The sequence below is a fragment of the Triturus cristatus genome, chromosome 5_1 (assembly GCF_964204655.1).
Source record: "Triturus cristatus chromosome 5_1, aTriCri1.1, whole genome shotgun sequence".
NCBI lineage: Eukaryota > Metazoa > Chordata > Amphibia > Caudata > Salamandridae > Triturus > Triturus cristatus.
In genome coordinates this window covers 711389788-711405800 of record NC_140587.1, presented here as the reverse complement: position 1 = coordinate 711405800, position 16013 = coordinate 711389788, and the positions used below count along the sequence as shown (strand labels likewise).

The window sequence follows — 16013 nt, the reverse complement described above, 5'->3', positions numbered from 1 at the left end:
ACGAGGCCGCATGGCCTCGCCCCGACCCTAACCCCGGGCCTGGCCGGCCCCGACATCCCGGCACCACCATCCACCCGGGAGGTGAGCGGACCACTTGGCAGGTCAATAGGAGGACGAAGTGTCAAGAGCTCTTCCCCCGCCAGGTGCCGATCGCCTCCAGCCCCCCCAGGCGCTGGCTCCACCCCCTGCTGGGTGTCTGGACACCTTCATCCCGGGCCCTCCGACCTCCAAGTGCGAGGGTCCGGACATCAAAGGGCGCCTGCCCTATAACTGGGGCAACTCCGGAGCAGGAAGGCAGTTGTATCCTGGAGTCGAGAGACACCGAGAGAACTCAGCCTTGACGGACTACTGGCGCTGCCGTAGCCCGCTCTTGTGAACCATCGTCCTGCCTGCTGGCGCTGCCGCGGCCTTCTGCAACATCCATCCTCGTCGGGACCTGCTGGCGCTGCCGCGGCCCGTTGTAACGACCATCCTCACCGGGACCTGCTGGCGCTGCCGCGGACCGTACATCGACCATCTTTCCGGGACCTGCTGGCGCTGCCGCGGCCCGTACCAACTAAGCTCGAGGATTGTGAGCTAATCATCCTCTCATCCAACCTACCTGACTGGTAGACAGACTGTCCCGCTACCCCTTACCCTGCTTTGAGAGACTTGAATCGAGGGGACCCCGGAGTCCAGACCTCCTTGTACCATTCAACCGTACCTTAAGAAGTGCTTATAAAGAACACTGAACCTTATCCGTGTGTGGTATCTGTCTGTGGGGGGGAAGTTACTTGTCTGTACGATCGCTGGAGACGGCTCTCCCCGGAGACCTCTCCTCCTGACCCCGGCCGACCCTCCCGGTCCGTCTATCCTTTCTAACAGGGTGGCTCTGGGTGTGTGGCTCTGTGTGTGGGTGCAAATGCAATAGGTCTCGCATTTGAGAGGGATTAAGCTATTAACATTGTAAATAACAATGCCGTTTCCTAAAATGTTTTAACAACAAAAACATAAACAAAAAGAATGTCATGAGCAATGCCAATAGCTCTAACTTTAACAATGCCGAGACCATTGCATTGTAAATGCTTGTTTTTAAACGGGGCCTCGAAACGGGTCTCTATCGGGCTCTGTTTTGTGCCCTGGCACAGGCGATCCGTTTTTTCCGAACTGTAGTGACAGCAGGCACATCGATGTGCGCGTGCTCACACTTCTCACTAGTGGAGAAGTTACGGCATGACCACATGCCAGGTGAGCATTGTAGGGGAGGGGAAATCCTTTAAATCCTTGTGTCTCTGGATTTCCCCTTCTCTTTTTTCAACTCTGGAGCAGCAACACTGTCGTGGTGCCACTAGGGCTTTAAGTGGAAGCTTTCTCAATACTATATACAAGCCATAGTTATGCAACTAACAACCATTGATAAAGCCAATAGTCCTGACTTGTTGTAGGTATGATGTTACTTGTATCATATCTAGATGTAATGACAGAAACAGCCGAATAGAAGTGGGGTGTCACACTATGCTAAGCACAGATTTTTAGCTTACATGTTTTTAAGCCACGCCCTTAAGTACTTGGGCTCACCCCTTTGAGAGACCCCCCCCCCCCACCAGTTTTTCCATCCTACTTAAAGCCCTGCTTGAAAGCAAAATAAGGCCACGGGATTAATAGTATACTATAGAAAACGGGTTAGAAAAGTGCTTCCAAAAAGCGGATTGCATGGCTAGCACGCGCACAATCACGCGCGTTGTGCAGTCATGCGATTCGCTTTTTAGGAGCACTTCAAAGGGTCCGCTCCCCCGCCCCCAAGCGCGCGCGCCGGGCTTGTTTCACTCCCTATCGGCACCCTTCCACCTTTGGAATGTGCAGTGATTAAGTGTAAACCAGTTGTGGTTATGTTTGGTGTTTGTATGCGGTGTAGACTGTATACGCGAGGCTCTGAAGTGATGGCATGTGCTTTGTACGGCTCGTTATACAAACCTCACATTCCTTCCCTCCCCCCAGCATTGTGTGGTCCTGTGTCAGCAGGATCCCTTACTCGCCTTCCCTCTGCTCTATTGTGTTGCAGCGTTATCTGATCCCTCAGTCATGCGCGGCCAGTGGGGGTGGATTTAGGAAGCTTGGTTACCTTTCAGGAAGAGCTCAAGCGACCCATAATCCCCCTTGCAGCATCCTTTGTAGAATCTTTGGTACTGCGCTGCGAGTTTAAGGGGTCCGAGGAGCTAAAACAAAGGCTCTGCTTATCGACTCCAAGGCCAGACTAAGCCTTCACTGCAACTCAAGCTACGAATGCACAGAAGCCGAAGGGCTCATACTTCACAAGCAGACAGGCCCCTGAGTCGGAAACGCATCGTTTCCTCTCAGTTCCCACCCATCTCATCTCCAGATATATTTACACAAGAATAAAGTCACTTTTGTTTAGCACTAGTGCTAGTAGGCCAGTTTACTCATTTGTAAAACATTCATTTGCTGAGGGAATCCGCATTAGCAATGTTTTTTTGGGTTGTTTTTTTGTTTACCGCAAATACATGCAACAAAAATTAAAACGAGAAAAAAACATGACATCTTTTAAACTTGGCAGCCACGCGTTTGCTTTAAAATATTAAACATAATTACATTTTTGCTATCACGTATCATTTTAATTTAACCTTATTTGTGCTTCTTAGCTGGAAGATTTACTTTTAACAATGAATGAAACCGTTTTTCGTTTTACTGCTTGTTTTTTTTACAGCCGGGTGTGTACATTTTAAACAAGTTGGAAAGAGGAAGGCAATCCCTTCGCACTGGTGCCAATTTGCTCCAATCCATGCCTTAACTTGGAGAAATTCAGTTATATGTTTGAACTTTACACACCTCGCACGCTAAACACAGACTCTCAACACATCATTGTAGGGACCCTGCTTACAGATCAAAGCTAGGATAAAGAAAACTCATGTCAGGAAGATGCAGCTTTAATAACAAATTAACTGCATCGGTCAATGAAGCAGAATAATATTTTAGAGGCACATCTTTAGAAAACCATTACAAACCGGTCCATACACCGCTTGCGTTTCAGTGCGCAGTTCCTATTTTAAATAGTGCCTTTTAAAAAAAATTAAGGCGAGGTTGGGGTATTTAAGAAAAATGTACTGAGATTATATCTTGGCGATTTACTGCAAATATATGTTTCAAGGATATTGAAAGTAGAGATACAGTGCATGTGCGCCAAAAGCGGATTGCATGGCTAGCACGCGCACAATCACGCGCATCGTGCCGCCATGCAATCCGTTTGGGGAAGCGCTTCAGTCCACTGGCCACAGCCTCGGCATCATACTACTTCAAAGGGTCCGCTCCCCCGCCTGAAAGCTTTCTTATCTTTATGGGGTCATGTGTTTCAAACACATGGCCCCATAAAGACAATAAAGCTTTAACAACGGACGAAAGTGAAAGTGGACCGTGATGTTGCTGGTGTTGGTGGTGGGACGCAGCCTGTGACACTTCATGATCCTTTGGTGAATGGCGTCTGGCGCTGAGAGGGCGGCGGGGAGGCAGACGGCGCTGTTGCTTGCTGTTCAGCAAGCCCGTGACTTTGATCTCCGGCAGTGCTGGCTTCCGCTGTACCTCCAAAGGGGGCACCCATTCAGGCCGCCACACACCCCTTTCTTGGACTAACTGAAATAGTTGGTGTTGCCCCGTCTTTTGCAACCCCCCCGTTACTCTCACACACAAATACATACCCTTGTGTATGCGTATGCGTGCGAGTGCATTCATGGACACAAGCACGTGTGCAAATGCACCGCAAACATATACGCATCGCTATCACACATACACACTGACACACACTCCACACACTCTCGCTCTCTTTCAGCCTTTCAAAACCCATCAGAAACTCCGGAGACAGATATTTCCTTCTCTTTTACACTCGAAGGGCTTGTTTACACGTGTTTTCACTCTTTATCACTGTTCTCCCTCTTTCTCTTCCCCCTTCTCCCTCCCTCGTGTTTTTTCCACCCTCTTGCTATGTGTCAAAGTATGATGCAGGCCCCATCTGGAAACACCGGCTCAAATTAAGCTCTGGCTCTATACCAATAACACCTTCCGTTTAATTGCCATATGTAATTTCCTGAATTAGCGATTCCTGTGATAAAAATGTAAACCCGATGCACTGACGCCCAGGCCCATGTTGACAGTCACGCTCCTGTCCTGCACCCCATGTGCTCCAGCTGTGCGCGTGGCTGCTGAGGAAGCCATTGTTGGGGTCGGCTGCCAGGAAGCCTGCGCCAGCATCAGGGGCACATTGTTCGAGCCCGGAGCTCCTTCGGGCGACGGAATGAAAGAGACCCTTTAAACCTCTCTTAGGACACCTCTGGAGTAAAGATCAAACACGGCATTGCCAGCAGCTGTTATCAGGAGTATACGTGGATTTGTATTTTAAACCACACTTGATGTATATAAAGTAAAGGATGCCTTTTTCGCAGATGAATTTCCACTAGCTATCATGGGAGTTATTGCATTTGAATGACAAAGTTCCTCATTGCCCGTTGAAAGAATAGTAAGTAAATTGAAGAATAAAAGCCTCTTTGCTCACAAGAAACAGACATCAATTATGTTCCATGATTCTGAAGTCTCAATGCGACAATCCCCCTGTCTAGGACAGGGCCTTGAGAATGAGAAGTGCATCTTTGGTTCAATACATGCTCGCTCCCTCTCTCACTCATCTAGGCATTTATTCATTCATTTAATGTCTAACTCGCTCCAAAAGGACAGGCACTCACTCACCTACTCACTTTCTAGTGCACTCTTACTCACTGACTCGGTTTGCTCAACTGATCACTCGTTTACTCAAACTGAAACTTCAGTTTTATTAGAAATCCCTAATTTTAAATGGTGTCTTCCAGTAAATCTCCTTGGCACACTAATGAATGATAGAAAGGATGGAGTGCAGACATACAGCCACAAATCATGTCCTAATACACTAAGAAAGTGGGGGAGAGGGCCTCCACCAGAGAGACCGTGGCATAGGAGAGTAACTCTGACAGTAGTGCCACTCATGTGCGCTGGCAGGTGGGGGCAGCTTACTGGTACCTCATTAGGTAGGGGTCATGGCATGTTGTGGTCCCCATCATATTTTGATGGGCCAAAGTGCATCGGTCATCGGTGTCCTGCGGATAGCGCTGTATGTGTTTCTTTATGCTGCCCGCCAACTCACACAGCCTCTCAGCAGACAGACAGCAGCTGTTGTGGGGAGGTGATGGAGGCAAACGAGCACGAATTCCTCCCTTAGGCGAGGAAAAGGTTCACTCTCTTCTTGGGGCAATATGACTTCTTCACCGAACAGGCAATCGCGGCAGTACTGATGTATATATCCTCCTCCTGCACGGCAGTTAGCAGTAGGTCAGCACGATAGGGACCCGTCTCAGCAACTACTTTTAACAAGCATTTGCAATGCATTAGGTCTCGCATTTACGCGAGTTTGAGCTATTGACATTGCAAATAACAATGCCTATTGGCATTGTCATTTACAATGCCAATAGCTTTAACTCGTGAAACTGCGAGACCTATTGCTTCTCAGCAGGGGTGTAAGCCTTTGAATGGAAGAGTACCAGCACTTTCAAATAGCAGGCAGGTACTCTGGGGGAGTGAGTGCCTGCACTTCTAGAATTCCATTGCATCAGTGCTTGAAATGGGCAGGTACTACCCGTACTGAGTACCTGCCATTCCTTCATTTGAAAGGGACAGTACCTGTATGTCTCAGCACTGCTGCAATGCATTTAATTGCACTTCTCAAAAGAAAGCAGCACTCTCGAGAGTGAGTCCCTGCACTTCTGTATCTCCACGTAAAACACTGCATTGCATGCACTTGTCAGTCCGTTCATTCATGCCATTCTGTGCCTGCTTTTCTGGTGGGACTATTCGTGTGTCGGTGTTTGTGTGTGTTTTTTACTGGTACTTACCTGGCGTGCATGATATTACTGCGTGTTAATTGCACTTATATAGCGCTTACTACTGATGAGACATCAATGCGCTTTTCGGTGAGGAGCACGCTACTCCGGAACCCAAAAAGTATTATTGACTGGGGATGTTGCTTTCGCAGATGCTAATGCACGCCCTCGCCCACCCCCCCCCCCCCCGCCCACAGAGAGAGCGGTGCGTCTGTCTCGTCCCGACCACTCTCCTCAATGCCACTTTGTTGCTCCTTAGGTTTTTCCTTCGAGAATGAGTCACCAAGTGCTGCGCTGGGACAGACAGATGCCTCCCTGTTGCTGTTATCCCAGGCTGGACATGCCCGCCACGGCCTGTAATTAGCTCCAGACATGTCCAAACAGCCCCCCACAACGCACACACACCATACTCCCCCCAACGGTGCATTCCGAAATCCAAGCAACCCGTTTTACAGCTCACTGAAGCCATATACAACAACCTAGCGGCTAGCGGTGTTGGCTTTGGAACTGGGGAGTCAGGTTTAAATCCCGGCCTCGGCACAACACCCTGTGATTCTGGGCATATCTCGTACTCTCTCAATCCCTATACATCTATGTATCTAGCCTGCGTCTCCTGTAAATTGATCCAGTGACCTCGGGCCAAGTTAACACTATAGAAAATTGAAATAAGGGTAAGAACGGACGTTCCTACTTTCTTCAACTTATCTTACAAAACTGGGACCGTTTCGGGGAAATAGGGACACTTCCTATTTTTTTTTTTTTTTTTTTTTTTTTAAAGTAGTGTCTCTTTGAATGGTCTGTTATTGTGTTCAATTTTGATTCATATGGTGGAGACTGAAAACCGATCCGATATCCGCTGGCCGAGGGAGTTAATTTGCCGGCTCCAAACACACGTATTTACTCCTGTGCAATGGAGGTAATCGAATTAATCGTATGTTGATGATTTCCGTTGATCAAACTGTCAGCGCGTTCGTTTGGAAACATTCTTCTATTTCATATTTTAAAAACACCAATAAGCAGACTATTAAAGTTTGTCACTACATCTTCGTCTGACAATAAAAAAAAAGCATATTAAAATGTATCACCAACACTCTTATTCATCCGCGCATGCCTTTTTCCCGGTGGCGTATATGTATAAACCACAGCTGAAATGACATTGTGTGTACAGCTGTGCTTTCTTAAATAACGAAATAATTTGTAAAAGGATATCGTAATTCTTCAACTTTCCATTAACAAGCATTTGCAATGCATTAGGTCTCGCATTTACGAGAGTTTGAGCTATTGACATTGCAAATAACAATGCCTATTGGCATTGTCATTTACAATGCCAATAGCTTTAACTCGTGTAACTGCGAGACCTATTGCATTGCAAATGCTTATTTAGCCTGTAACCACATAAGACTTACAGAGAGAGTGGGAAAACATGTGAGTGAATGACACAGGAACCTCTAAACAAGCTTCCATCTGCGCTCTTCTTGTAATGTGTCCAGATCAGTGACATTTCACAAAAGGCTGCTCACCTTTTTGTCCAGAATGATCCTCGGAGTCACTTTATGATGGAAAATACATCTTTTCGTTTACTCCGAACTCCCATTTACAATTTAAATAAGCAAATTATCTCCTTTTTACTTACTGAAAAATTCTTTTATCAGGAATTGTAATCACTTTTTGTATGCCCTACAACATAGTTTGAGTCAAAGGTAAAAAAATTAGGGGAGCCACTCCCACGTTAAAATCATATCTGCAGCCGTAAGCAAAACTTTTTCGAACGCCTTTATTACCAGATGAAGGGACAAGACATAGTCAAATGCAGCTTATCACGCATTCGTAACCAGTGTGGCAGAAATCTAAGTGTAAACATAAATGCTCTTATCAATGCAACATGATCAGCAAGGTGAGTGAAGAAAACTCTGAAAAAATAAAAAAAAAAGTATTTTCCTATACAAATCTTTTAAATCGAGCCTGAAAGCTTGAACAATGTGCTCTAATTGTTTTACAAAAGCTAAAACCCAAACGATAAATAACTATAACAATTATACAATGTAGTCTGTGTAATGGAAATACATACCACTGATATTGAGATCATAATCGCCTGCAGTAATCACATTAGCTACTAATCCATCCGGTGGCTGGCTCGTAGAAACCACATCATTCAGAAGTTTCCGAATGGATCCAGGCTGGGGTGACTGTGTGACAATGTTGTTAATAGCTATTTTCAAGTTTTTTATCACATGAAGTTGATTGTTGGGATCTCTCATATGAACTGGAAGAGGAAATATAACACACACAATTGTAAGGATGAGTTTGTGGGCTAGACAAACATGTTTTACAAGACTGAGTTTCCCCCTTAACAGGAAAATTACAAGTAGACAGTAGTTACACATATAAACAAACATGGGTAGTTATATATTTATTTTGCAAATGAGGTCGAAAGACCTCTATGCTGTGTTGTCAGCTAAAAAAAAAAAAAAAAAAAAAAAAAGTCAAATTGTGCATGAAATTTGTTAAAAAACTATAGATGCAGAAAGAGTTGAGACTGTAAAATTGCAAGCGGTTTGATTAAGGGGGCATGGAGGGCAGTGAAATATAAATGGGTAGCAAAAGTTGGACAGCCTATTCAAATGCTGAATCTCGGTTTTCCACTACAGCAAAAAAGAAAAAAAAATTACCTTGGAATCATACACAAACTGGCATAGTGTTTATGCCAGGGGCATGTTTGTTTGTATGTTTAAATTCATTTTTGGAGTTTGAGACGGATAGAAAAATACTTAGAGGTAACTGAACTGTGGTTTGTGGACCGACTTGAATAGTTCGCTATGAATCTGAGCTTCAAACACGACCAGGTGAGAAACGTGGACTAATTTATGTCTTGCAATAGTTTCTGTTTAACGAACAGCGAATAGATTTGCACTGATTAAAAGATAGCCATAGCAGCCCTCAACCAAAAATCTTTTAGTATACGTTGATAATATAAATATTCTGAGTGGAATAACAAAAGCTATAGTTCGGCTTAGATTTCACTCGTACAAAACCATTGAAATTCAGTTGTTATAGTCCTAAGCCAAATATAACTTACGGCCCAGCAATGCACTACTTATGACCTCACATATTACATCACTCATGACATGGTCTGTGACATCACTGATGGCATCATCCAGTGCGTTTAAGTGTTTCCTAAAAGTTTGAGAGTTAAAGATATATACTAAGCTACAGCATAACTATTCTTTTTGTACTACTAATGAGTGATTCGGTTTCTAATATAAATCTGAGTGGCACTGTGACAGTGTGCATCAGGTTGTGAGTGGGTTTCCGAGTGGTTTTATGGGTCTGTGGGTGGCTGTATGGGTGAATAAGTGGGTGTATGGTTAAATAAGTTGGTGTGGGAGTGGCTGTATGGGTGAATAAGTGGGTGTGTGAGTGTCTGTCTATCAGTGACCGAGGACGCTGTGTGAATGGTGCCATTGGTAAGTGACTGGGTGTCTAAGAGGATGTATGGGTGAGTGGCGGTTTTGCACAGTAATTATTTGTTTATTTGTGTGAGGGGCTGCATTGATGAATGAGTGAGCGCCTGAGTGATTGGATTGATGTGTGAATGGGTATGTAAGTGGTTCGGTTGATGAATAAATGGAAGTGTGAGTGGCTGTATGGCTGAGTGAGTAGTTCTGTTAGTAACTGTGTGGGTGCGAAAATGGGTGTGTGAGTGGCTGTATGGGTGTGTGAGTGGCTGTATGGGTGTGTGAGTGGCTGTATGGGTGTGTGAGTGGCTGTATGGGTGTGTGAGTGGCTGTATGGGTCTGTGAGTGGGTGTTCAAGTGGTTGAGTGTGAGTGTATTTGTGCGCACGTGTGTGTGTACACGTGTGCATTTCAAAAACCAAAGTTTTAAACATAGTTCTAGTTAGGAAAACTTTATTCATTGTTGCTACACAAACCAAACTTAATCTACACAAACATTAGAAAATCTAAAGTTCTAGTAATACCTTGAATTTATAATTTACGCACCACCTTCAAATAAATAGAATTTTCACACCTTCATACAAAGTGTAGTGAACTCAGTGGCCACATTACATGATTTATAACTCGCCACTCTACCATGCATTATGTTCTCACAAATAATAAGATTTACGATGTTTTAAGTGTTATTATGAATTCTATGATTTCAGGTGGTATAAGTGGTGTGATATGAAAAAGTCTACTGTGCTGTGGCTACCAAGTTCACTACAGTGTATGGAGGTGCGCCAGTTATAATAATTTGAAGGTGGTGCGTACATTATCAATTTACAGTAGAACTATAACTTTATAATTTCTAATGTTTGTATAATTTAAGTTTGTAGAACAACAATAAATAACATTTCCCTAGTTGTAACTAAGTTGAAATCTTTGTTGTTTTTTCATAGAATTTCAATGGTTTTTACTTTTTATTAAAAGTGTTGAAAATCATAGAGTGTACTGTTGTTGAGTGGAGTGTTAAGTGGAGTACAATTGAGGATAGTGTCATACAGTAGAGTGGCATAGTGTGCAACAGTCGTGTGGCATACAGTGGCGTAGAGTAAAGTGGCATACAGTGGGATAGAGTAGAATGGAGCGGCATAGAGTAGAGTGGTGTACAATGAGGCGGCGTACAGAAACGCGGCATAAAGCAGAGTAGTGTGGAGTGGAACAGGGTGTAGTGGAGTGGCATACTCTAGTTTTGTTCCCCTCCCATTTCCACTTTACTAAAGTAATAATAGGTAGGGAAATGTATTTATATTTTTCTATATATATTTTTTAAACGTTTATGCAGTACCACGCTAGTACTTAGAAAGTACGGAGGTAGATACAGGAAAATAAAAAAAAGAAATCTGTATATTAAAAAGAAATCAATAAAAAAATAAAAAAATCGCGGTAGTATACTTCATTTGAGAAATATTGTGTAGCACCATGCAATATTTATATTCCGTATTATTTAAAAAAAAAAAAAAAAACGGTAGTGCAACCATTCATTTTATTAGAAAGTGAATGTGGAAAAATGTGAAATTATACTGGACTACACTATATTTGTGGAACCCAAGAGTGCTGCCAGAATTTGTCACCACACTACGTGGCACCAAAGGGTCAAGTGAATTTTATTACAGGACAAGTAGATATTCTATTAAATTCCACAACCATGAACACCCACCCCAATGTCTAATAATCACACTGTGGATACATTTACACGTTAATAAGGTCTTCCTGACCAGAATAGTATGTTTGGCAATCGTGTATTTGATAGCATTTTTAAAATGGCAACAGAACTTAACTAAAATGTTTCAATAAGTCTAGACATATTTAGACATTGCCAATTTAATAGAATAATTATGAAAAATTCTGAGGGGGACTCAATGTTTTTTTTTTCCACTGGGGGACAGGGGGAGTGCTGCATTAAAAGTTTGAAGACTTCTGCCTGAAACCTTAAAATGCTTGAAGCATCTTTGGATTTCATGTCCATACAGAAAAATTCCAAATGTTCCTCCCTGGCAACTATTCTTCTTTTACATAAAAAGGCTGCAAAAGGCTTTTTCCTTTTTTACAGGTTTAAACAACAACCTTCTAAGAGAAGGGAAGACAAGCACAAGCGGAATCCTGGCTTTAATTAAAAAAACATGCAACAGTGGTTTCTCCTTATTTTCTGAAATGTTCAACGGATTTAACCGCTTTCTCAAAGCTTGGTCAATATTACTTAGTTACCATCTTAGGACTACTTCCTAAAGAATATACGGTCACTGATGTACATTTTTATGTCCACTGATGGGGTACTATATCAAGTATACTCAGGTGCCCCAACCTGGAGCTGCTGTAAAATAACAGTACTATATGGACTCAAACCAGGAGCAACAGAAGCCAAGCCTATGGAAGCACGGTCAAGCATCCAGTGCAGCAGCAGAGGTCCAAACCCTCAGGGCACAGTTAAATAAAGAATGAATACTTTACAAGTCCCCTGAGAAGCAACAGAAGCCAACACTCTCAAAGGACTGTTAAGCAACCAGACAATATACTGCTTGGAATCATGCAGTAACACCAAGATGAATGCACAAAATAAGGATTCCACAGACATGTCAGTGAAAGAACCATGGGGGTTCACCCAGGAGTGATACATATCCAAACCAAAGAAAACTCAATACAAATTGTATTGGGTCCCCCAGAAACCAGGGAAGAGGAACCCAAGAAAACTGTCAATAGAGGTCCAATTGGGCCCACCCAGGAGCAGCGAAGGCTCAAGCCAAGCAAAATTAACAGATATCCCAGCAATGTACTGCAATGTATTATATTGTAGGATTTAAAATGTGTCATGAGATCCCATTTTCATGAACTTCAGGGGGCCATTTGGATGTGTGCTTTAAAGGACGTTGATTAGAAATATGTCTGCATTGGAAGTGTTTAGTGCACTGTGGGAAGTTTGGAGCTGTGCTCCAAACACGGTTCTGCAAACCCATACCTGAAGGGTTATTAGCAATATCTTTTCAAATGCTTTGACAGGGGTGTACTGTAAAGAGATTAACCTGCTTAGTTTCTGTTAGAGGGCCCTTTTTTACAACTCGAGGTGATAAAGTTAAAATTCCACTTACCAGAAATTATTCATGTACTCACAGCCTCTATAAAAATACGCTAGAAGGCACATATCCACCATTAACTATGACATTTTAGACACTGATTAGCAAGGTCAACTGAATCAAACGTACTCGAGTATTTCAGTGTGTGTATAAAATATCAAAAATTACTTTTGCACATAATCAGCAATCTATCAGGCTTCAACACACCAGACACAAAGAACACGTATGAGCAGGCATTAAAAATTCGAGCTGCAACGATCACACCTTTTTTGTTGCTTTAAAGGGCCATCCCAACTATCCCTTCACATTATCTCGGGGATAATAACGTAGATTCATATGCTGTTGATATGTATTTCCTTAGAGTAAAAGTCTTCAGATCTCAAGTTACTTTCTTGCAATCCCCTCTGGCATTTTATGCCAGAGTTGCATTATTATTTATCATCTTCTTCATGGAAGCAGGCTTCAATTGGATTTGTTGCATTTGCCCGATATGCCTTTTAGAGATACGTTTTGCCCTGGCACTCAATCTCTAAGCAATAGGTTTCACAATTTGGTGGGTATAGCTCATAGCAGTTAAGAGCGAGAATTTGAGATTATGACTCCATGATTTACATCACTCTTATTCATAAGTTCCTGCTCGAGCATGGTCAACTCTAAGTAATGCTGTACTTTCTTGAAAAATGTACTTACTTACAATGTTCTACTTTCATTTTCTTCCAGAAATTCAAATTTCTTCCACCACTTCTATAATTGCCTTTCCTTACATTACTAATTTCTTATCTATTGAAGGTTACTGCCCAGCACCAGTAAGAGTTGCTAATGAATGCAGCCACAAATTTTACAAACACAAAAAGGAATGTTGTTCCACATCCAGGTCTAAGCAAATATTATCCTGTCTGGAACACAAGAGCCACAAATCTGGTCTGGAAAGCTAGGACCACACCTGCAGGTTTGTTGAGCAGAGCAATCAATCTTTTCATCATGTGGGGTATTTCGTTTCGGCACAGCCAAGTAATTTCCCCAAGATATTTTTCAGGATCTTAACGTTTTTTACATCTCTTGAACTTCAGCTATTCCCCATATATCCTATGAGAATTCACGCTCACAGATTCGCAATCAAAATAGCATACACAACAGAGCATCAGGTGTCCAAGCCACACATCAGGGCTGCAAGGTGCTCTTTATAATCCATTATTGAATCAGGAATCAGTTTATCATACAATCACTCACAGCAGTTAGAGGGAGAATTTATCAAACTCAATAAGAATGCTCCAAGTACGAGGTGCAGCTATTCTGATTAGGTTAAACATAATTGATTCTTTGAATAAACAAACCAATGCTTGTGAAGGTCAAGTCTTCTCATTGCTATTTATATGTGTGACAAAACGGGCATAGCAACATAGTTTTCTAGTATGTGCATGTATTTTCTGCAGGCTTTATGACACTTGGTCTAGCCAAAAAACATTCGAGATCTACATCAAGCTTAACTAGATGTACTCCATTCAATATTTCAGACAACAAGGACAAAATTCCATTTAATTTAGCAAATGCCAATCAGCATCAGTATCTGTGCAATCATAACCAGTACTCACGCTTGGATCTCCTGACAAATTACTGGTCTCACTAACAACTTTAACAGTCAACACCACTTTCATCACAACTTATTTTTTGTTGGAGGATTATTCCCAGACACTGGCAAAGTCTAACAAACACCAATGACTATGTACCAAAGTAAATCAGCATCCTCTTCCATATCCTCTTTTTTAATAGTCATAGGCACTGAATAGTCCCGCTCTAGGAAGAGAGCAATTTAAAAAAAGAAATTTAAAAAAAACCTATCAATATGGTACAACCAACAGTAATTCTGAAAGTCTAGCTACAGGCCATATTGGACAATTTTTTTATCGTTTTTCTATAAATACAGTCACATTCTGGTGAAAATGAACATATTCCCCAGAGCAGTGCTTTAAATGGGCAGGTACTGTCCGGTACAGAGTAGCTGCACTTCTTCAATTTGAAAGGGAGTACCTGCACTTCTCAGGAGCAAACAGGTACTCTAAATAGTGGGTACCTGCACTTCTATATTTCCATTTAAAGCACTACCCTAGGGTACTGTAGCTGTTACAGTCTATGCCCACCCCTATCCCCGAATACGAAATAAGTACCCTTTATCTGGTGTGGCACAAAGTCCTGCATTTCCAATAAACTCCTGATGTTGCCTCCTTCGCAAGGAGGTCTGTACTATACTATAGGGTGAACCACCTACGCCACATCTCGCAGTGGGTGGTCTGGCAGAGAGAAAAATCAATACAACATCTGGAACAAAGAAAAAAGAGGATTTCACAGGATGTACACCAGGAGCAACTTATTTCAGGTCATCCTGTGTCAGAAGGTATTCTCTAATGCTTACAGCATCATAAACTTCATATTTTTCTCCGATCCTCATGTAGGTGCTCAAAGGTGTGCAAGCTTTCAGTTCTAATACTAATGTCGACAGATCTTATTTTGAAAATACTTCATCACCAGTTCACGTTATCTTTAATTCTGTGACGGCTTAGAAGCGTTTGCCAACCACTAAAAGGTACCCTGCAGAACAATAAAAAAAAATGCTTTACAGCAACCGCTGTTTATGAGAAAAGACATGCAAACAGATAATTTGAATAAGTCAGTGGCAAAAAGTCTGCGTTCTACTACTCCCGCCTCTGTAGTGCCAGTGAACAAATAGCAAAAGGCTAGTCTCAGCAGGGAGCAAAGTCTGTGGCCCATCAGCTGTATCAATGAAGATCGCAAGGGCTACTGCCCTTTTAAAGAAATGGATCCACCGCCTGAGGGATTGTCAGCAGCGTTTTGTGGTAGCAGGGGTGCAATGGTAAGAAGGAGGATTTCCAGTAAATTCATAAGAGTTCTCAAATCATATCATCTTATCTGTGGCAGACTCTGCAGACACAGTCACTTAAAGGTCTTGCCATGGTCTTACTATCAGAAAGTCTTCCCGGCTTGGTCTTACAGGTTTAAAGTCAGATATACAAAAGCACATGCTCAACCTGTCTTTTTCAGAAAGCACCTTGTTTGACAGGCACGCTGACTAAGAAATGCAGCAGAGGAAGACATAAGGTAACATTATTAGAGTTGAAGGACTGGAAAAGGAACAAAGAGCAGAGAACACCAGTACAGGGTGCAAAAAATAATTTACTTCAAACAGAGGGTTCAACCCTCTTTGTGGCCTCAATCCCAATCGCATCAATAGCATAGCAGCAATTCCATCAGAGAATACAGAACAATGGAAAAGGAAGTTCCCTCCCTGTGGCTGCAGGCAAACTTCCCACAGGTAAATAACAGTGACTACTCTCTTTCCCTTCTATTCTTCTGCCTCTCAGGGAGGAAATGCATATTGAATCCTTCAAAGTGGAAAATCATTTAAAAAAAAAAACAGATGGGAGGGAGCTCATTATTGTACAAAACAGATATTTGGTCAGGTTCATGTCACATTTACTGGTAATTAGCCCAAGGATGTTGTCCCAGTAACAAAGATTGGCTACATAAAGTCAAGCC

General features: G+C 42.6%; 1 protein-coding gene across 2 annotated transcripts in view; it reads right to left on the bottom strand.

Moving 5' to 3' along the window:
• The window catches only part of TRAPPC8 (trafficking protein particle complex subunit 8), a 1257619-nt gene that overhangs the window by 1179811 nt on the left and 61795 nt on the right, over positions 1-16013 (bottom strand). For both annotated transcript variants that reach the window (XM_085605699.1, XM_085605700.1), the window contains exon 2: positions 7963-8157. In XM_085605699.1, the coding sequence (XP_085461825.1) occupies positions 7963-8157 (195 nt within the window). The remainder of the gene's footprint in view (positions 1-7962; positions 8158-16013) is intronic.